This window comes from Aphidius gifuensis, linkage group LG1 (genome assembly GCF_014905175.1).
Source record: "Aphidius gifuensis isolate YNYX2018 linkage group LG1, ASM1490517v1, whole genome shotgun sequence".
Taxonomy (NCBI): domain Eukaryota; kingdom Metazoa; phylum Arthropoda; class Insecta; order Hymenoptera; family Braconidae; genus Aphidius; species Aphidius gifuensis.
The window spans coordinates 17,567,945-17,591,325 of NC_057788.1; the positions used below are offsets into that span (position 1 = coordinate 17,567,945).

The 23,381-nt window shown below is 29.4% G+C and overlaps 1 protein-coding gene across 6 annotated transcripts in view; it reads left to right on the plus strand.

Annotated features, from left to right (window-relative positions):
* The window catches only part of LOC122849681, a 96,107-nt gene that overhangs the window by 69,629 nt on the left and 3,097 nt on the right, over positions 1-23,381 (plus strand). For all 6 annotated transcript variants that reach the window (XM_044148463.1, XM_044148487.1, XM_044148471.1 and 3 more), the window contains one exon: positions 8,403-8,528. In XM_044148463.1, coding sequence (XP_044004398.1) covers positions 8,403-8,528 — 126 coding nt within the window. The remainder of the gene's footprint in view (positions 1-8,402; positions 8,529-23,381) is intronic.

Below are 23,381 nucleotides of genomic sequence, written 5' to 3' on the forward strand. Positions count from 1 at the left end.
CTTACCTGGCTTGGATCTGAAATACAGCAGATCAAAACTGATCTGAATTGATTTGATTTGATCTGATGATTTTTCCGTGGGTGGTGTATAACCAGCAACCAACGGGCTGGGGAATTTCACGTACCGGGAGCAATGGCCACAGACGGCTATTCGGTAGTGTTCTAGATCAGTAAGAAATAGTAGAAGGGCGCAATAATGAGTTTCGAACGTCACTCGTGCGCTCTTACCAAAATGTATAAATGGTCTGGAGCGTAATAATTTAACCCCGTGGGAAGCTATTATTACCGAGATCATTAAGGGATCACCTCGGCCAGTCACTAAAAATGAGAATGCTTTAAAATTTTACAGTAGATTCTTGAAATACTGATACATTTTATGTAATTTTTTGGTAATCGTTTGGAAGCTCGTTATTTTTTCATTAATTTTCAAGGTTCACAACTTTTAACATGAGCACTTATGGAGAATACGATTTTTGTAAAAAAAAAGTCCATTAAAATATCGATATCTTTAATCGACAAAATGACATCGTGAAAAAAAAAACTATTGGGTTATGAAATGAGACAAAACAAAACATATGGAAAAAAAAATTAAAGAGGTTTGGAGCTTAGTTTTTTTATAATTAATAATTAAAGAATGAAAAAATTCATCTAATCGAGCAGTATATCTGACGTCTACTATATTCTAATGTACGCTTGGCATCACCAAATAGTGAGCGAGCCATGTTGTGGCGCGTAGGTTCAAAAACGCCAGTAATAAATCCCACATTGATACACACATACTGCCACAGCAGCTATATTATACACTAACACAACCGCACTGTCAATACAACCAACTGTTTTTTTTTTGCGGTGTTTCACGATTTACACATTTTTTTTAACTACTGAATAAATGTTTAAAAAAATAAAAAGTTGATAAAATATACATGTATTTTAGGGATTAATATTAGGTTATAATACAATAATTATTTCAAAAAACTATTGTTTTATTAAAAAAAAAAAAATGAAAACTTCATCGTTGGCAATGGCTCTCGGACCAATGTATTACACATAGCCTTTCTTCCCTCTCCTATACCCCAAAATTTGGCCGAGGTAATCCCTTAACTTAGGATTGTTAACTGGCATAACCTAAGTCAATTCAAGAACGAAGATATTTGTACCTCGCAGGCCTTACCAAATATCCTCCGGCTTTCTCTTTTACTCGAGTGCACCCCGGGATAAAATTTTTAGAGCCTTTATGAGTCTTTAAAATAAAGATGAGCCTTTATTTGACTCTTTCTATGTGCCACTAGCGGGACTCATAAATACTCTGACCCACAGTGGTTGAGTCTTTAAAAAAAAGGCTCTGAAATACTCTGCATGCGAAAAAAAAAATATGAGCCTTTTTTTTAAATACTCATAAAGGGTCTGACTTAGCATCTTTTAGAGTATTTAAAATAAAGGCTCTGAAATACTAAGGAAAATTTGTTTTTTTATTTTATATTAAATGGGTGAATGAAAAACGTGCGCGTAACTACCAGGATTTGAAAAGATGAACACAATGTCTAAATGTATAAATAAACGCTTTAGCCCGCTCGACCACTGGACCATCGATGCAAAGAATAATTTTTTTACATTAATATTTTACGTTCAGTCACGAGAGACACAAACGAAATTATTAACATCAAAAAAAAATTATTTTGCAATATTATATTACACTCAATAATCATATGCATATTTATTAATTAATGTATATATTAATTAATATATATAATTAATAAAATACGAAAAAGTTTCTTCGTATTAATTTGTTAATGTTGAAGTCATAACAGACTGGATAAATTTTGAAATAAAAGAAATATAGTTATGGACATTGGGAAATTTGATGAGACTTAAAAAATTTTGGTCGAGGTTTGACCAGGTTGTCCTATTATTATTCGAAATGTGGTAAAGATACTTGATTCTATCCTAAATATGGAAAATTAAACAAAAAAAAAATTACGTATTTAAATAATAAATTTATTTATTAAACTTCCGTAGTAATTAATTGGTTTATTAATTAGCTAGAAAACATCTAAGTTTGCAGACAAATTGGAAATTATTCTAAGTTCCTAAACTCGAAAATAATCTAAGTCCTCGTTGAAGCCGAAAAAATTCTAAGTGTTGAAACTAAAAGTGAGTCCCAAAAAAAAAGGCTCTGAAATACTCGCGTCCACGATTCAATATATAACGAGTATTTAAAAAAAAGACTCATAAAGGCTCTGAAAGACTCTGAAAGGCTGTGAAATACTCTAAATCGATAAATAAAGAGTCATAAAGGCTCAAAAATTTTATCCCGGTACCACCCCCACGAAAAAATATATATCCAAATGGCGTATATCCAGGATATATCCAATATATATCCGGGATATATCCAGGATATATCCTAAAAATGCCGAGAAGAATAAAAGAGTAACGCGTTCTTGTAGCAGTTTTTCTAAATATTATATGTCAAATATTAAATGGACGACAATATTAATGCTTCTTCACACCAACTAATGTCTACAGTAGTAATAATATCGACAACTTAAATATTAAAACATAATACTTTATTATTATATACTTTAATTTATCTATTAATTTTTTCTTTATTTAATGTTACATTGCAAAACGTAAATTTATAATTTATGATTAGCCTATATCTGTGATAGTTTGCTTGGTGTATAATTTACTGAAAGCTTAATATGATCCACCTTTGAATTTCGTGCACACAATAGTCAGGTGTGCCACTAAAATAAGTAGTAAGAGTCGAACGGCAAGGCAAAGGAGGATAGAGATAGTCTCCACAACAGCGCTACCGAGTGAAAGCATTGAGACAGGCCAGAAAGCGAAGTTAAGAGAAATTATAAGCAGTATACACTGAGAAAAAAAACTTCCGACATTTAGAAATAAACTTCTTGGCAAGAAAATTTTTAAAGGAAGAAATAATTTTTTTTTTATAAATTATAATTGTTTTATAAGGAGAAAGAAAAAAGTCTTGAAATAATCGAAATTTGTTTATTTCATACAGATGGCGTTTTGTGTCAAATGATAGATCGTTTTCATCAAGAAAAAAACTTTTAAAAAGTATCCCCACCACGCCTTGACACTAAAACTACTACGTTCCCTATAATAGACTACATTCTTGTTTCGAACGGCAGGAGGTATTTTTTGAGAAATGTACTTCTAAAGTTATGCCACGTTGTGTTTTCATTCAAACGGTGGCTGTTTGTGAAAAGAAAATTGTCATTTATTGAAAACGATGTAACGTTTGTTTCAAATGACAGATGACTTAATATAAACAATAAAAATAATGAATTAAATAAATTACAATTTGTTACAAACAAAAAAGCGTTTTCAAGGGATTAATTTTTTTGTTTGATACAAACGATTTATTTTTCTAATCGAACTAATGATAAGTTGAAAATGTGAAAAAAAAAAAAAAAAAAAATTATTTTTTTTCGTAGTTAATTATTTTTATTTTGTTGTTAATTCAATCAATTTTCAGGTGATTGATTTTTTTTTTTTATTTTCCTAAACTAAATATCTAAAGACGGGGATCGAATCGAGAACGAACTTTGGAACTGACAGAAATATTAATTTTTTTCTTCGAATAATAACGTGTTACTATTTAATTTATTTATTTATTAACAAATTTTCTTTCAAATAAATGATATTCAATTACAATTATTTGATGAATTAAAAAATAAAGTTTGATATTTTTTTAAAAAAAAAAAACATTATTTTTCCAGGTCTAGGTCATCATAACTTTGTTAATAATTAATGAATCGACTTGAAACTTGGCATATAGTTTTCTTATAGTTTAGCGATAATAAAAATGACATTAACAATATTATTTACTTGTATAATTATCAAATCAAACGAGCCCGAAGGGCAAAGTTTGATTACAATTATATGACACGTCTCGTTCGAAGATGATAGTATAACATGTAGTAGTATCGATAAGCTAGAGAATACTACAACCTTTAGAGTATTTTTTTTTTTTTTTTTTTAATTTACGTGTAGGTGTCGCCCTATAATTGGGCCTACCGCCATTACGTGTATTTTTTATTCATAATGTTTAGAGTCCCAGTCATTTGTGTTTATATTTTATTTATTTATTTATTTGATGATCCCGGGATGGGATAGATTGGGAGGGATTGGATCATCTTCGAACGAGACGTGTCATATAATTGTAATCAAACTTCGCCCTTCGGGCTCGTTTGATTTAATAATTATATTATACGTCTCGTTCTCGATGATAGTATAACATGTAGATGTTCAGTGCATAATTAAGGTACAACCAGGGCAAAATGAGAGACATCTGGCGGATGTTTGCTAAAAACATTATATATTCATGAGTGCGAAAAGGACGAAAGATTAGAAAGAGAATACTGTTTCTCACTTCCACTCAAGTATTTAAACAAAGACAAAAATTTATTATCCTCTATTAATTAAAATTGAATATTAAAACCTATACTAAATTTCGGTGATGATTTTTCGTCTTTTTTTCTAGTTTTATCCTTTAGTTTTTGGTAAATATGGCATTATTTTTTCAAGTATTTCGATGGGGTATTATGAAAAGCTGAACATCATTTTCCATAAGAGCCTATGTTTAACCTCAAAAAAAAGGACCATCTTTAACAGTTAATTAATCAAAAAAACATCTTATAACAAAAAAACTGATTAAAGAAAAAGGTGTATCGTTATTTCAATTATCTACTCTATAAAATTCGTGAAATCGTCATTATTTTTAATTTTCCCTGGTTGTACCTTAAAATATTAGACACAACCCATATGTGTATTTATTTATTTTATTGTTTTAATATAGAACGGTTAAATGAATTCGCACATGATACAATTGGTTTATTGTAAAATTTGCAAACATCTTTGATTGTGTTGACCATACATCTGTACGTCTTATTGTGTCTATATTGACACCTTTTTGATATGCTGTTGATACTGCAGCATGTTTTGTGCTATATGCTGTAAATTGATTAGTATCAACACCTGCTTCTTAAAGTGTATCTTTTATCCAGTGGCCCAGAGTTTGGGCACCAACAGCACCGTATGGTTTTGTTGATGATAAGAACAGCTTTTTGTTGTTTTCTTTTCTGTGTTCTTTTGTGTATTTTAAGTATTCTTGTGTAACTGATGCTCCACAAATCTTTGGATCTTCATTGAAAACTTCCAAGATCAACTCTGGTTGGAATGCACCAGGTCTTGATGTCTTTATTTGATCTGGTATTTCTATTATCATTTTTGATGATGATGATTCGATGTTATCAATGTTTATCAATGATAAAGTTTGTAATCTTTGAGCTGTTGTTAACATCAACAAAGTGGCAAGTTTTTTACCTGCCTCTTTGAGGTTAAGTGAATCAAGTGGGTGTTGTGTTTTTAAATAATTTAAAACAACTGAAACATCCCAAGTGCTGGAGTATTTTGGTCTTGTTGGTTTTTGTTTATATACTCTTTTAAGAAAACGAGATAAAAGTCCATCTTGTGATACATCACGAGATGATATAATGGATATGGCAGCTCTAGCAGAATTTAATGTGTTATATTTTGCGCCTTCTTCAAATCTTTTAGTTAAAAAACCAATAATATCCTGTGTTGAAGCATTGAATAGATCAATTCGTTTTTCGTGTGAATAATTCCACCATCCTTTTAATGATACTTGATATTGTTGTTGAGTCTGTTAATGAATTTGCCATCACTTCTGCTGTATTGCCATCTAGGTCTTTGTTTATAAAGGCTGACTTGATAACTTGCCGACCACCAGGGAAAGGCTTGATGACAATGGATGAGTTATTTTCCTGCAAGGAGAGACCAGCATATTTTTATTTGGATGTAATATAATTGAATCTTGGAGAAGAGATGTAAAAAGAGGGTACCAGGGTTGAGTTGTCCATAAAGGAACAACTACTACTAGTGTACTACACCTTCAGCTTTGTCTAGAACTATTTTTCGTAAGCAACGTAAGACGAGTGCAAAAGGTGGAAATGCATAGAACTTTTCTTTTTCCCAGGGTATTGTAGATGCATCTATGATTGTTGTATTTAGGTCTGGGAACCTTGAACAAAATTTTTTGCATTTTTTATTGAGTCTAGAGGCAAATAGATCAATTGAAAAAGGACCAAACTTTTCAAGAATTATTTTGAAAAGCTTTGGTGATAGTTCCCATTCAGTGTCAATGATAAAAGATTTTCTTGTCATTGACAATTGGTAGAAAATGTCAGTTAATAACTGTCCAGTGTGAGACAGGTATTCTGAAAATTCTGCCTGATCAATAACTTCACCAGGGGCAGCATTCAGCATCATTGATATAGCTGAGCTGAGTGCTCTAATGGCTGAACCAACACAATTTTGTGTTTCAATGAAATGTTGGTCTCTTTTAGTGGCCATTGGAGTCATTGGAACTGGTAAATTTACCTTTGGAGCTACCAAATGCATATCTCCATTTCTTGGATATTTTTCCAAGATTTCTTTTTTGGTCTTTTCAGGTAGACCCTTATTTTTCCAATTCCCCCATCTCGATTTTATTTTTGCATGAACATTGACTTGGGTATGGTTGGGTCATCCCCCAAAGATTTAATCAAATCTATGTTAGCCACTGTTGTGACAACTTCAACATCTGCTGGTTCCTGATGACTTGCTTCATCAGAAGACTTTTCTATCTCTGATATTTCTCTCGGTTTTTCAATGCTTTTCTTGGGATGTTTAAATGCATTGTTGTGACTTATTGTCGGTTCGACTTATTGTCTGGTTGGACTTGTTGTCCTGTTTGACTTATTGTCATTTTTTGAGAGAAAAAATAGAGAGAGAGAGAGAGAGGGAGAGAATTATTTTAATATGGGAGTGTGTCCCGATCAACCTCGTGTGGAGGTTGATCACCTCTATCATTCGTGTGGAAATCAAGAGGTTTTTTTTTTTTTTTTTTTTTTTTTACTTGCTTTTTTGTTGTCATCAGTTTTCTCTCCTTTGTTATATTCTTTTTGAGGTGTTTGCTGATTCTGGATTAATGCCTTTGTCATTTTCATGAGGCTATCCAATTGTTCCTGCATCTTCCTTATTTTTCTGTCACTGCTTCTTTCACGATGTTGTGAACGAGAGCGTGACCGTTTTTTGGAACTATGTCCTGACATTGTTGTTATTAATGTTAATTTTTTATTAATTAACAATAATTGTTTTTTTTTTTTTTTTTTTACTCTATTGGCGTCTGAATCCTCAGGCACAACGAAACGTTATGAATAAAAAATACACGTAATGGCGGTAGGCCCAACTATAGGACGACACCTACACGTAAATTAAAATAAAAAAAAAAAAATACTCTAAAGGTTGTGGTATTCTCTAGCTTATCGATACTACTACATGTTATACTATCATCGAGAACGAGACGTATAATATAATTTTTTTTTATTAATTTATTGAGTAATGCCGGTCGGAAAATACGTTTTTCGAAATTTAAGATAAAAAAGTGTCGAGAAAATTTTAGATTTAAAAAACTTGTCAGTGGCAGCATTGTTTATCTATATATCAAGAAGTTTTTCTCAAATTTTCAAATTTTTTTAGCAATAATTAACCAAGTTATTAATTAATTAACAAAGTGTGGGCTGCCGCTGCCAATATGAGTTTGCTACGGACCTACGATCGTACATTACTGCACTTGACTTATAAACCACAAATCATTGTTGAGAGTGTGAGATCTGCCGAATCTTGTTTCAATAATAATAATAATATTATTATTAATATTCCTTTATTACTTCCTCTCATAAATTATATGGGCGAACGCTTGAGAGCTAGGAATGGAACTTACGCCCAACCGTTTTTCATGTTTGAGAGTTACGTCCAATTTTTCTGTCACTATCCAAGAGAAAAAAGTTTCACTTTCAATTTGAAAAAAAAATTACCAACAATATTTATAAGTCGATTTTGGAATCATCAGGCTGATAAATGAATATGTAGGTCAAAAAAGCTTACAAATTTAAAAAATTTGGTTCAAATAAGATGTGTATAATTACTAAAAAATAAATTGTCTATTATAATGAAAATGTTATTAACGTTCAGAATAATGAAATTCAGTCAGTACGTAATAATTTATTTGTTAGATAACTTTGAATAAGATTTTTTATTAACTCTGTCCTTAATAATAATAAACATGGCAGTGCGAAATTATTTTATAATTATTGTTCTATCTTATTATTTTATTAGAACAATTTCATTATTGAAAATAATTATAAAAAATTAAACATATCTTGGACTGGCGAGTCTTTTATTCTTTTTAAACAAACGATAACATTAAATAACATCTCTGAAATCGTAAAAATAATCCTGAGTGAAGTCAAGTGAATCAGCTTGTAAATTATATTTCTGAGTTATAATTTTTGGGTTTTTTTTCTCCAACAGAGGAAGCCCAGGTTAATCTTCCAGCAAGTGAACAGCAAGTTCAGGAACCGAAGAAATACACTGGAAGTGCAATTCCATCAAGGTCATTTAAAATACTCCAGGCAATGACTACACCAGAATCGTTCGGTAAGTACGATAATCCAATAAAAAAATCACTTCGACAATCAGTAGTAACTATCATGTCAATTTCAAATTTAGCCATTCATTTGATTAAAACAAAGTAGATACTTGATTCGTTGATTTTGTTCAAAAAATTCATCAATAATAAATAATATTTTAATGAATATAAATTTGTCAATAACGATTGACAAAATATCAAGAAGCTTCTCATTTCAGAAAAGAATTAATTCGCAAGTAATTATATTTTACTTATAGATATAAATAAAAAAATTTTTTTTTTCTCAATAAGCTTAGATCGTTTAACATCGGTTGTTCATGCTCTCTTGCTTTTGTATTTCATAATTTGTTAAAAAAGTGGGTGGTTACAAGGTTTTAATAAAAAAATAAAATAAATGATAGAACTATTAAATCCAATTACAAAATTAGTAAAAAAGAATTGAATGGGTAGGTAACCAAAAGTTCCAATTTTTTTGTCCCTTTTGTTAAATTATTTACGAAGTGTTGGATATACTTTACATTTTTAATGTACTCAATATATTAATAAAATTTTGGAACTTTATGCGTATTGGAATTATTTCGTTTTGGAACTTAATATGTTTTGGAACTATTTTCAATGTTGCTTTGGAACTTGTATCTTTTGGAACTATATTGTTTTGGAACTTAATATTTTGGAACTTTGTTTTTGGAACTTTTGTCTTGGAACTTTTTTTTTGGAACTTTTGACCACCAATCAAAATTTAACATCATTCTTCGCTATGATTATTGAGAAATGACATCGAATCACGCTATAATAATGTGATAGAAACATTGTTAATTTTTTCCTTAATTTATGTAGATCAATTAAATATGTTTAGTATAATGCAGAGCCTTTGTATTCCATAATTCTTTTTGCTTTTAACTTGCTATTAATCTGCTATTGAGTAAGCGCCCATTTCATTAACAAGTCGCTATTAAGCTGTTGTTGAGTGTTCCGCTAGGGAATACGTGGCAGCTATTTTGCAGTTTTTCTTTTATTCTCCTTTGTTGTAGAAGAATATTCTTTTATACATTTTTGAGATGTCGATGATGTATAACAAGATCTGTATCTTCGAAAAGTAAAATACAATTTTTGAATTTTTTTTGTGTTTTGTCTATTTAACTAAATTATCGTTTGTTTGTTTGTTTGTATCGAGCACTATGATATTTGAAATAATCAGCTGATCGAGAGGCATAGTGGTGCCTCGCGTCAAGTATGAGAAAAAAAAAAGTGGGGGAAACGAGATTAACTACCGTGCCTATATATTATCGGCATAGAGCTAACCCTAACCCTCCAATTCCTTGGGAATTTATTTTAAAATATGATTGATCAGAGAAGAATATTTTGTCTTCTGATCATCTTATTAAACCAATATCGAACTTATTAATAAACAAAAAAAAAACAGATTTGTTAGATGTATACTTTTTTTTAAACTTCAAAATCAATTTCAGAAATTTCGTTTTTCTTGATATTTCCTTAAAAACTCAGGGCACTCTGACAAACATTAGAAACCAAAATTAAATCAAAGCAATATGGCTCCCAAGTCCAGAGCAATTCGACAACATTATAAAATAACATTGAGCAAGAATAGTAGAATGCAGTAGAATGGTGTGAAAGAACCTTTATTTATATCAGTACAGTATTCAATATCGCATCGATGGTGCGCGCACCATATGTTGTCGGGATATGGGCGTGAACGCTGCTCTTCAGATGTGTTAATCAAGAGGCACGGTAGTGCCTCGCGTCAAGTATAAAAAAAAAGTGGGGAAACGAGATAACTACTGGGCCGATATATTATCGGCATAGAGCTAACCCCTCACCCTCCAATTTCCTATGTGAATTTATTGAAAATATGATTGAGATCAAATAAAAATATTCTGTCTTCTGATCATCCTATAAATCGATATAAACTTTGTAATAAAAAATGATGAAACAGTTGCTGAAGCAACTGTGCCTGCCCTGCGGGGGGAATTTTAATTGCTTTATTGAAATTCGTGATTACAAATTTTTTTTATTCTCTATTGTTACAATGATTACTGTTACAACTAAAAATTATCCATCATTTTGTTTGTTCCTTCCATATTTTCGTTAGTAAATTTAGTATCTTTACTTGGTTCATTAAATTTTTTTATTCAAATTTTATTTTACTTCATAATCACTGTCGTCTGCTAATGTTATTGTTCTTTTTTTTAATAACCGTCCTGTCATTGCATATATAAATTCTACTTCATTTATTGCTATTATGACTGCGGTGATATCTATATAATAACATTATCAGCATTGAAATTTTTTTTTTTTTTTTTGCTAAAATAATTTTACCTACACATGAATTATTTGGTAGATGATTTCTTGTATTTTTTCAATTCGAAATTAATCTTTTTTATATTTTCATTTTTCGCATCGTCTTCGAATTTTATATTAGCCTTTGTTTATTATCTTTTGTTTATTAACTTTTCTCACTAATCCTTCAGTGATCATATATATTTTGTTCAACTTGAATATTTAATAATTTATCATATGCTCATAATTTTCCTTTTCGTTTTATACATTTTATTGATAACGGTACCTCAATCAATCCATGATCTTCATTTGCAGCTGCTCCAAAAAAAAAGTACATCTTATTTTGTCATTCTCATCACATATATCCATCGTAATTTTTTTACCAGTTCCTCGTTCGTTTTCCCATTCCTTTATTTCACTTTTATTTATAATTCGTGCTCAAATTGTATCACTGTAGTAATTTTTAATTTAATTTTTTACGTAAATTATATTCATTTCTAATTTTTGACTTACCATATTGTGTTTAATTTTAAATCTGTTAATTTTTTAATTTCCTTTTTTATCAATGTATTTTTTGTTATGTTTTTATCACTCAGTTTTATTTTTTTTTTTCATTTTTGGATTGTTCCCATCTTGTTTTCTATTACCTATTTCGATTTTATTGGCTTATGATTTCGAAAATTTCGTTGTTTCTGTTCTTAAATTGGTTAAAAATGATAGATGTTTTTTTTTTTTCTATTGATGATGTGATGTTGTTGCATTCATTTTGTTTTTATTTTTATGTCATTAATTTTTGGTTATTATATGTTGTTTTTAATTTGACTGAAATGGATTCTGATTATTCTCCACATTATCATATCTTAGGTCACATATATTGTATTATTTTCTTCTGTTTTTTTTTAAACTTGTCATTTCATTTTTATTTTTTTTTTGTGATCTATTCGATAATTTCTCTTAGATTCCCATTCGCATATTAAGAGGGGGTAACATAATTGAAATCATATTTTTTTTTCATATATTTAGTGGTTTTTTTCTTTCATATTTTTCCATATTTATCTTATTTTTCGTTATATTCAGTGATTTTTTCATAATATTTTGCTATATTTTTCTATATTTTCTTTTATGTTTACTGATGTTTCCCCGATATTTTCCCATTTCATCGTGTTTAGATTAATTAAGAGACTTTCGAGGGATCTACTATGGTTGGAGGGGAGGGGGGAGAACTTAATTGATATTTATCGTAATTTTTCTTATATTTACTGATTTTTCTTTGATATTGACATATTTTTTTCTACATTTTCCTTTATACTCAGTAATTTTTCTTTCATATTTACTGATAATTTCCATATTTATCGTATTTTTCTTTATATTCAGTGAGTTTTCCTTGATATTTACTGATATTTCCCTGATATTTTCTGATAATTATCGGACTTTTCTTTATATTCAGCGATTTTTTTTTCAGATTTCCTGATATTTTTCTATATTTATCGGTTTTTCTTTATATTCAGTGACTTTTTCTTCATATTTACTGATATTTTTCCATATATATCGTATTTTTCTTTATATTCAGTAATTTTTCCTCCATATTCACTGAAATTTTCCCATAATTATCGGATTTTCCTTTATATTCAGTAATTTTTCCTTTATATTTGCTGATATTTTCCTATATTTATCGTTTTTTTCTATATATTCACTGATTATTCTTTAATATTTTCCTATTTTTTTCTACATTTTTCTTTATATTTACTGATATTTTTCCATATTTATCGGTTTTTTCTTTATATTCAGTAATTTTTCCTTCATATTTACTGATATTTTCCCATATTTATCGTTTTTTTTCTTTATATTCAGTGATTTTTCTATATTTTCCTTCATATTTAATGATGTTCCCCATATTTATCGTATTTAGATTAAGGGACTTAAAAAATTTTCGGGGAAGGGGGGAGGGTCTACCATGGTTGGGGGGGGGGGGGGGTCCAGATGAAAAGCGAAAACAATAGGAAATTAAAATTCCCTAAAAAAAAATCAGATTCTTTAGATATATATTTTTTTTTAATAATTAAAATCAGTTTCAGTAATTGCGTTTTTCTTGAAATTTCTTTCAAAAATTAGGGCACTCTGACAAACATCATAATATGAAATCAAATCAAAGCAACACAAAGCAATATTGCTTCCAGGTCCGGAGCAATTCGACAACATAATAAAAATAAAATTGAGAAGAATAGTAAATGGTGTGAAAAAACCTTTAGATATATTTACAGTATCCAATATCGCATCGATGACGCGAATTTAATAATGATACTTTAAGCTCTGTTTCTAAGCCACATGTTGTTATTGTTTATTTTTCTTTTCATCAAGTTTAATGCGTTTTTTTTTTTACATTATATGTAAAAGAATTCATTTTTGAATATCTAAATCAGCCGCCAGAAGCATCCGTCTATAGAGCAAAAAAGCTATCATATTTTTAAATACTATTTTTGACTTGTTCATCTTTTTGTGATGGTTGTTGCACAACTATTTTGTAAGTTTGAATAATAAATATTAATAATAATAAAATGTCAGATAAAGTGAATGATATTTAAAACAATGATGCCCAAGACATCATTATCAACGAATTTCTCGATGGTATAATTGATCTATCACATGTTAATTTTGATGACAATGAAAAATGGTTGCTGTCAGTGAGTTACAGAACATCATCATAAAGTGTCGAAGATCTTCAAGCTTAGTTAAGAAAAGATTTATCAGTAAGTTCACTTAATGATTTGTCAAATGATACAACAAAAACAATTGATATAAGAACTTTTACGAGACCGAAAAAAATAGAAGAATGAGTTTGGAATTAATTATGGAGTGAAAATGTTTGGAAACTTAATTATCAACAAGAATCATCAATAAAAATAAAGTATAAAAACGATAGGAAAAATTAAAAAGACAAAGAACATGTGTCAGCAATGTTGAGACCATCAGTGTCAGGCACGTTATTAATATCATTGTCATTATCAAATGGTCAAGAAAGTCTTGATGCATTTTTAAATATGTCACAATCAAATGGTATTAATCCTTTTATCAATTTAACACCTGATTTTAAGGATGCAACAATTATGAATACATCAAGACCATTTTTTTTTAGATACATCAACAACAAATATTGATAAAATTTATGAAAACGAAATTAACAATAATAAATTTATTAACAATGGATTAAAATATTCACAATGTAACGATGGCATTGGTAATTGTTTAGCAATGGCTGTTTCACAAATTTTAACTGAATCAATGATGCAAATAAGTATGTTTAGTGATGTTTCTGGAAGTAATCTATATTCAAAAGATTATTTGGATAATTCAAATGGTCAAATTGACGATACTCTCACAGTAAAATTCTTACTAATACAAATAATACTTTTACGTCTAAAACGTTGAATGTATTGTGCAAAAAAAAAAAAAAGATACTTTTACTGAATCATTAAATGTTTTTAATTGTCAAAATTTGAGACTTTAACTTCATTTAAAAAAACAAATTATGCCACATTCACTGAATCAGTTGATGTTTCATCGACAAAATATAACAAAATTGTTGATACATGTTTATCAAATAATATGTCAATAGAAAACAATGAGACATTCACGGAATCATTAAATAGTTTGTCAAAAAAAAAAAATAAAAAAATAATGAAACATTTACATCAAGTGAATTAAAAAGTGCATTATCAACACCATCAGTTAGGAAATCATTAATTGCTAATGCTACATATGATACTGATTTGCCCAATCATTTAAGCTATGCACTGAAACGACAGATTCAGACTCATATTATTATTTAGAAGAAAATCAAAACATTAATGATAGTATTCATTGACAACTGTCTCCAAACTCAACATTCAGCTGTCCTAAAAATCAAGATGATGATGAATGTGATGATAAAAATACGACATTTAGATTTTCCAGATGTTACATCAATAAATCGTTGACATTGAGCCTACATTTTATTAAAAAATTGAAATAATTATTAATTGACAATTAAAAAAATAATTTAAACTTAAAAATTGAAATTAATCAATGAATTAATTCAATTATAATTAATTGTATATATAAACGCAAAAAAAAAAAAAAACTCATTGAACTTGATGGAAGGAAAAATAAACAAAAACAACATGTGACTTGGTGCATTCGACTTACTAGCGCCGTTACTGGTGATATGTATTGTCTTGCTCCGATTGCTCCATTCTGCGAGCTTCAACAGCTGCTTATGCTAAAAGCTAATACACAATGTGACGTTACAGATTACCTGCTTACAAAACTCCATGAGAATAAATAATGAATTGATTCGTCAACGTATGAAAAAAAAATATTATTATTAAAACTTTACGAATACTTTCAAGTATTCGAAATCGTTTAGCTATTTTATTTTTTTAATACAAAAAAGATGTGGTACCAAAAAAAGTCAAGAATTAAATATATTTTTAATGCATATAATCAAGTCTTAACTGTTGACAAAATTTTAAACTTGACCCCACCTTTTTTTCCCAATTTGAATATCATATTCATATGTTATAGACCAATTGGCGCGCTTTACGCGCTATTATATGTGATGTTTTGTCAATGATGTAAGAAGGTTGTAGTAAGAAGTTTTTTGATCTTAATCATTACGTAAAAATTCACGATATCTCCCAATTTACAATTTACTTTTTCTTTTTGAGTATATTGTAGAAAAAAAAGAATACCAAATAAACTTATCATTAGTCTAGATCAATTCCTCAGCCATTTGACACAATAATTTTAATTTAATATAGAAAGTATTGTTGAGGAATTTATTCAGACTACGGATTAATTTATTTAGTCACATTCTTTTCTCAGCAACATTTGCCATAATTATTTGACAAAATAATTCTAATTTATTATAAAAATATTGCTGTGAAATTAATCTAGATAATAAATTAATTTTTTTAGTTACCTTCTTTCTTTAGCAACATTTGCTAATAGCTATTTAACTAATTAAATATAGCAAACGTTGATAGCCAAATAAATTAATTCGTTATCTAAATTATTTTTCCAGCAATATTTTCTATAATTATATTAGTTTATTATGGCAAATATTGCTAAAGAATTAATGAAAATTGTTAATTTATTTATTACATACCTACTTCTTACTCTATTTACTACATTATTGACAAAACATCACATATAAGCAAAAAATAAAATAACAGCGGGTACACATAGCAACGGATAAACAAAATAAAAAATAAATTAATCAAACAAAAATAAATAAATTATTATTAACAGTCAATCAAATAGCTCGAAAAGAGGCTTCATTCTCCTTTTTATATAAAGAAGAAAATATATATTGAACTCAGGTGGAGTCAAGTTTAAAATTTTGTCAACAGTTAAGACTTGATTATATGCATTAAGAATATATTTGATTCTTGACTTTTTTTGGTACCACATCTTTTTGTATTAAAAAAATAAAATAGCTAAACGATTTCAAATACTTGACGCTTCTTGTTGTAAAAGAAACTAGGTTTTTTTTTTCTTATGATTCTTTTTTCACAAGACATTTCAACATTTGTAACAAACAGATACTGGCAGAAATTTTGAAGTTTATTTCTTGTTGCAGTCCTTCTGTCGTTCAGAACAAGAAGCTTGTTTATTGTAACAACGACAGTGTTCGTGACAAGGAATAATATGGTTGACGTTTAGAAGTTTTTTTCGTGACGCGAACCATTTATCGTTTGACCATGAAGCCTAGAGACCCTAGATAGCCACCGTAATTATAACAACCCCAACCACTGAAGCTAGTTCTCCTGGTCTCTAGTCTTCATGCGTTTGACACAGTACACTATCTGAATAAAATAAACACCTTTTGTTCAATTCAAGGCTATTTTTTTTCTTCGAATTTTTTTTTTCAAAAATGTTTTTACTAAGAAGTTTATTTCTACTGTCAAGAATAATTCTTCTTTTTTTTATCCAATAGTTTTTTGAGTGTATGGAAGTCTCGACTGTCTATTAAGGGGACATGATATGTATTTCTGTTTTACCATCGATGATAAGAATAAGAATATTTTCAATACTAATTTTTTTTCGAAACGGGGTGATGGAAAATTTCAGAAATTTTGCAATATGTGTAATCCTAACCACTTTTAAAGTTTTTTATTATTTTTATTAATGAACCTAAATAAAAATGCTGTGAAACGCATGGTAATTATATAATGGTTTTTTTTTTTTAATTAGTAATCACGTTACATTTTTGGTTTGATGGCTTAAACAATGAGTTCTTATTTAATTTTTTTTTAATTTTTTTTTTTTTTCTATTTGATTAATTTGTACTGTAGTGTAGTAGGAAATTTCAGTAAGTCCTAGTGGCCTCCCCACGCAACTACTAAATTTTACTGTACACTATAGTAAAATTTGTTTAAATATCTACAGCACTTTTTGCTGTGGATTGCTCTCCTGTAGAAATAAAAAATAAGGGGTTATAAAATAAAGACGACAACGAATATAAAAATAATCATCGACATGATAAAAAAAAAATATAATTATATTGAAAAGAAAAAAAAATCAATCTATAACTTGACAGTAAAAAATATGAATTAAAAAAAAAAAAAAAAGTAAAAACATGTACTCGTGAAGGAAAAAAAGGTCAGACAGACCATAATTGTCCCTGCAAATGTGGACATCACATCAAATTGCCATAAATAATCCATCAGGCCTAAACGTAGTATAAGTTTTCATGTTGTATGTTGATTTTGTAAGTAGACTCTGAATCGCAAGTATCATTGGTAATATTATCGGTACTTAAACATTTTGAGAAACTCTTTTTTTGTTTTTATATGATAAACATGGTTAAAACATGGTTTGAAAAAAAAAAAAAAAACGTAAAAATATTCGTCCGCAAAATACGATCGTTCCTAATTTAATATTTATCTAGAAGATAAAGTACGAAACACCACCTAGCTTATGATAATATATTATATAGCTAGATAAATATTAAATTAGGAACGATCGTATTTTGCATAGTTTTTGGCAGCTGTGATAGGTCTGCGAACTTGATCAGAGAGTGATCTGGGTATAATTTCTGTACTGCTAATTCTCGGACAAAGAACATTTGTCTTGTTATACCAAAATAAATTTTTTTTATCAAATGTTTCAGTCAAAGAAGTCATAATTTTTTATTTTTTTTTCTTCATCAATTCCGGTTTTCCATACTGTCGCTTATTTCTGGAATGATTTGGCCACTTGTTGGTTTTTGAAAATGCTTACGAGATAACTCGTTGACTGGTGAATATTCCAATGGTGATTTTCAACCATTATAATCATCATAGTTTAATGCAGCGGAATTTTTTAGTGATTGACTTGAGCGATTTTGTCTGTTTGATTTTTCTTTTTCGATAGTGTCTTGAGTCGGATCTTCACTGAGCAAGCGAAATAGTCGAGAGTGAGTTTGGGTACGTTTGTAGAGGACTATTTTCCTCGATGGTGCACACTCAGAATCTGTATCTATTCCAGATATTAATCTACTCATGTCTGATGTTACACCTCTGTCATCATCGACAGTTTCATCGCGAGAATTTTCTATAGTTAATAGTTAATAAATGTTCATTTTTTTTACGACCATCAGCTGATTCAGTATCGTGGCAATTGCCGAGTTCGTTCCCGCTTCCCCGAAATGCCCGGATTAATTTTGGAGGGCAAGGCACGTTCATCCGAGTTCGTTCCCAAAAAAAAATCCGAGTTCATTCCAATCGTTTCCCCTACCGTGTCCCCTCCACTTTGCCAGTTCGCTTTTTTCCGAAGACCGAATTCAACCGAGTCTAGCCGGTGCAGCATGATTTGTAAGTCCACCAACCATCGATCAAGCATGCCCGAATCTAACCGAGTCTACCCGGTGTAGCACGACTTTTTAGTATTATTAAGATATTATTGATTAATATCAAATATTAATACTTCATTAATTGACTTATTAATTACAATACCAATTTAATAATTAGTTTATTAATTAATTAATTAATTTTAATTGAGATTACTATTTAATATAAAGTTTCACTTTTATATATTGACATATATCCCAGGTAGGAGTTCTCGGGCTTGAACAACTGTGCCAGGCTTGTGCGAGGGTCGTGTATCGAGCCTGGGGAGCACAGGCTTGACACAAGATTGTGCCCATTGTTTTCTCCGGCCTTACACGAGCCTCGTTAACACAGGCTTGACACAAGACTGTCCCCGTTGTCTTTGACCGGCCTCACACAGGCCTTAATAATTCAAGCCGGTGTCAAGCCTGTGTTTTTTGTTTTCCCCGGCCTCACACGAGCCTCGTTAACACAGGCTTGACACAAGACTGTCCCCGTTAATCAACTAACCGGCCTCACAGAGGCCTCAATAATCAAGCCGGTGTCAAGCCTGTGTTTTGTTTTCCCGGCCTCACACGAGCCTCATTAACACAGGCTTGACACAAGACTCTCCGTTGTCTTTGACCGGCCTCACACAGGCCTTAATAGTCCAAGCCGGTGTCAAGCCCGTGTTTTTTGTTTTCCCCGGCCTCACACGAGCCTTGTTAACACAGGCTTGACACAAGACTGTCCCCGTTGTTTTCAACCGGCCACACACAGGCCTCAATAGTCAAGCCGGTGTCAAGCCTGTTTTTGTTTTCCCCGGCCTCACACGAGCCTTGTGTCAAGCCCGTTTTACCAAGCCTCACACGGGACTTGACTTGTGCATATATTCAATTAAAAAAAAAAAATTAATTAATTAGATCTATAAATTGTAAATAGACATTTTAAATAAAAATTATTAGGTTTTGACTATCGTGCCAGGCTTTTACAAGGACTGTGTATTGACTCTCGAATAAATTCATTCATATAAAAAATTTTGACTGACTCTTTCATGAATCCCCCGTGGTCGACTTGATAGAGCATTGGAGTTCCACGTGAGAGACCTAGGATTGATCCCCCGTTACGCCGTTTATTTTCGTTCATATAATCATCGTTAATTCAAATTGTATCGCGTAAAAAATAATAATGTCAAATTAATAAATTAATAATAATTGTTTATTTATATTTTTTTATAATTTTTTTTGCAAGCCGGTGTCAAGCCTGGGAACACAAGACTGTGTCAAGCCTGGGAACACAAGCCTGTGCCAAGCCTGATACACTAGTCCGACACCAGTAAATACATCGTGAACATTCCAGACTTGACACAGGCTTGTGTCACAGGCCTGACACAGGCCCGAGAGCCGGGTAATCAGGCTTGTCCCAGGCTTGTGCCCGTCGTCACTTCCTACCTGGGATATATCGAATTTATTTTCTATACGGTTATTTATTTTATAAGCAAAAAGTTACTAATTATGACTTATATTTGAAAAAAATAAATATAAATAATGAATAATTAATAATAAAAAATATTATATTTATAACATACAATATGCATAGATGTATTTTGTATCAAAATATAGTATTTATTTTATTATATTATTATTTATTTTTGTTATTTCATTATTTATTATTGAATTTCTTATACTATATTATATATTAACCTTTATATTTACTCTATTTTACTCTACTACATATTTTAAAAAATATAAATGTACATATTAAATAATAAAAAATATTATATTTATGTATATCATATCAAAATATATAATATTCATAATATTAGATTATTATTTTTTATTTTATTTCATCTATTATTATTTATTTTTAAGCACTCAAAATAAATTATTTTATATTGACATTTATATTTTACTTTGACTTATATTTGAAAAAATATATTATATATAGGGGAAAGCGGGGCAAAATGGAACGGCGGGGCAAAATGGAACTCCCAAAAAAATATTTTGACTTACATTTTTTTTCATTTTTTCGTCACTCTTTGATTAAAAAAGCCGGAAAAAAATAGATGCGATAAAAAAAAAAATTTTTAGAAAATTTTTTGAGCATTTTTTTTAAGAACAAAGAAAATTATTTTTTATATGTTTTTTTTTGTTCATCGAGAAAAATGGTGATAAATTAATTTAAAAGCAATTGTTCGTAATTATAAATGAAGAGAAATAAAAAAAAGTTAATTTTTATGATTAATATCACATGTTATTAAACAATGATAAATAAATTTATAATAATAATTTCTTTTTTTAATTTTTAAAAATTATTTATGTTTTTTTTATTAATAAGTGAGAAAAACTAATCGGAAAATACTATTGTCACACATCGATTTATATTTTTTTCTTAAGTGTTCGATTTTGCCCCGCTTTCCCCTATATACAATATACATTATATGTATATAAAACACATTTTTAAACATGCCTGCAATTTGCCGCCAATCCTAAGCCTCGAAAAAATGTGAAGGGAAATGTTAAGGGAGGGGGTATCCAAAACTAAAATAGGGGAAATCGCGATGGGAACGAACTCGGCTGCAATAGTACCGCCCCCGGGAACGAACTCGGATTTTTTTTTGGCCTTAATCCAGCTTGGGAACGAACTCGGTACCAGCCAGTATCGTCGTCATTTTTGATGTGTAAACATCTTTAGGCGCGGGTTGGGTATGGAGTGAAAGGAAAAAACATAGAGTTTAGACGTCAGATCCGGTAACGGATCTGGGCAGGAATCCATTTTCTGTCAGTCTACATTGCGCCTTGCAGCGCCATGGTAATCGGTCGGTAACCGTTACCATCAGGTGTTCTGTAGTATAGATGAATTTAAATGCGCGTATTTATATATTTAATTAATTTATTATTATATATATATGCGCCTTTGTATATATTAATATACAAGTATTTTATTTGTATTTATTAGTTATACTTGCATTTGTTAGGCGAAGTAAAGTTCATATTAAACATATATATACATGCATATGCAAGTATTTTTTATTTACAAGATTGATATACCTATTATTATTGTTAATATAAAATAATATTTCCTAAATTCAAAACATAATATTGAATTATTATACAATAATAATTTATTTATAATATTGACTAATTTTATGTTTTAAAAAAAGAGAAATAGACATTGATGTGTTAGTTTGAAAGAGAAAATTATTATTGTAATTGTACAGAGGAATTTCAGAAGATATTATCATAACCGAGACAACATGTTTTTTTTACGGAAAAAATACGGAAAAAATTCCTACGAATGCGCAAAGTGGTTAAAAATGGAGTTGAAATATGGAAAAAACGGCTATTTATCGGTTATATATAGTATAGTTATTGAAATAACGATTAACTCTCAAATTTAATAATGGCAATCAATGAATCTCGTCAAGTAAAAAAAAAAGTCAACATAAAAAAATTCGATATAGCGAATAGTTTTCGAGTTATAATAACTTATATGTTTCGATATATTAAATTTTTTTTTTTAATATTAATAAAGGCAATCGATAAAACTCGCCAAGCTAAAAAAAAAGCACAAATAAAAATTTTTATATCTCGAATATTTATCAAATTATCGATATTTTTTTTTAAATGTATACAATTTTTTTTTTTTTTCATAAAAAAAAGTCGAAATTTTTGTTTTTTTTTTTAAAAAAAACTACTAATTATTGATCTTTGCGTATTGTTAAGCACGAATATATATTTTTTTTTCAAAAATAATGAATATATCCAAGTTTTTTTTACTTGGTCGCTAGGTTTTTTACTTAGCTATATTTTTTACTTAGCTATATTTATAGCCAAACACACAATATCTACATAATTTTACCAGCTATAATTTTTGCTTAGCTATATTTTTTACTTAGCTATTTTTTTTACTTAGCTATATATTTATAGCCAAACACACAATATCTACATAATTTTACCAGCTATATTTTTAACTTAGATATATTTTTTACTTATCTATTTTTTTTACTTAGCAATATTTTTTACTCAGCTATATTTTTTACTTAGCTATATTATATTATCAATTATGAAAAAAATTATCATTAACATTAGAAAGATATCGATAATTCGAAAACTATTCGCGCGATCAAAAAATTGTATTCGATTTTTTTTTCTCCTTGATGAGTTTAATCGACTTCCATTATTGAATTAATAATTTAAAGAAAAATCGATATATCGAAATTTTAAAAAATATTATAACTCGAAAACTATTCAAGATATCGAAATTTTTTGAAAGACATCTTCTTCTCCCCGACGATCTCTATTGATTGCCATTGTTAAATTTGAGAATTAATCGTTATTCCAATAACTATACGACATATAACCGATAAATAGCCGTTTTTTTTCATATTTCAACTCCATTTTTAACTCCTTTGCGCATTCGTAGGAATTTTTCGTAGAAACACGCCGAAGATGTTTACACATAATAAACCCGCGAGTCTAGATGGCTCACAAATTTTTTTTTTTCGTATCGAGCAGTTACGTTGAATAAAGGTACTGGTGTTATTTCATTTTCTTTTATCTGGATTTTTTTTTCGTTTTCTTCTATTTTTTCAATTAATCTAATCTCAGTTATTATTTCTTTATCACACTTGTTTGAATTTTTTGATTTCTGTCCTGCCAGTATCGTTTCGCTTGTCTAATAATCATCGTTCAATTTATCAACACACCAAGTTTTTGGTCTTGATGATGAGTGTTT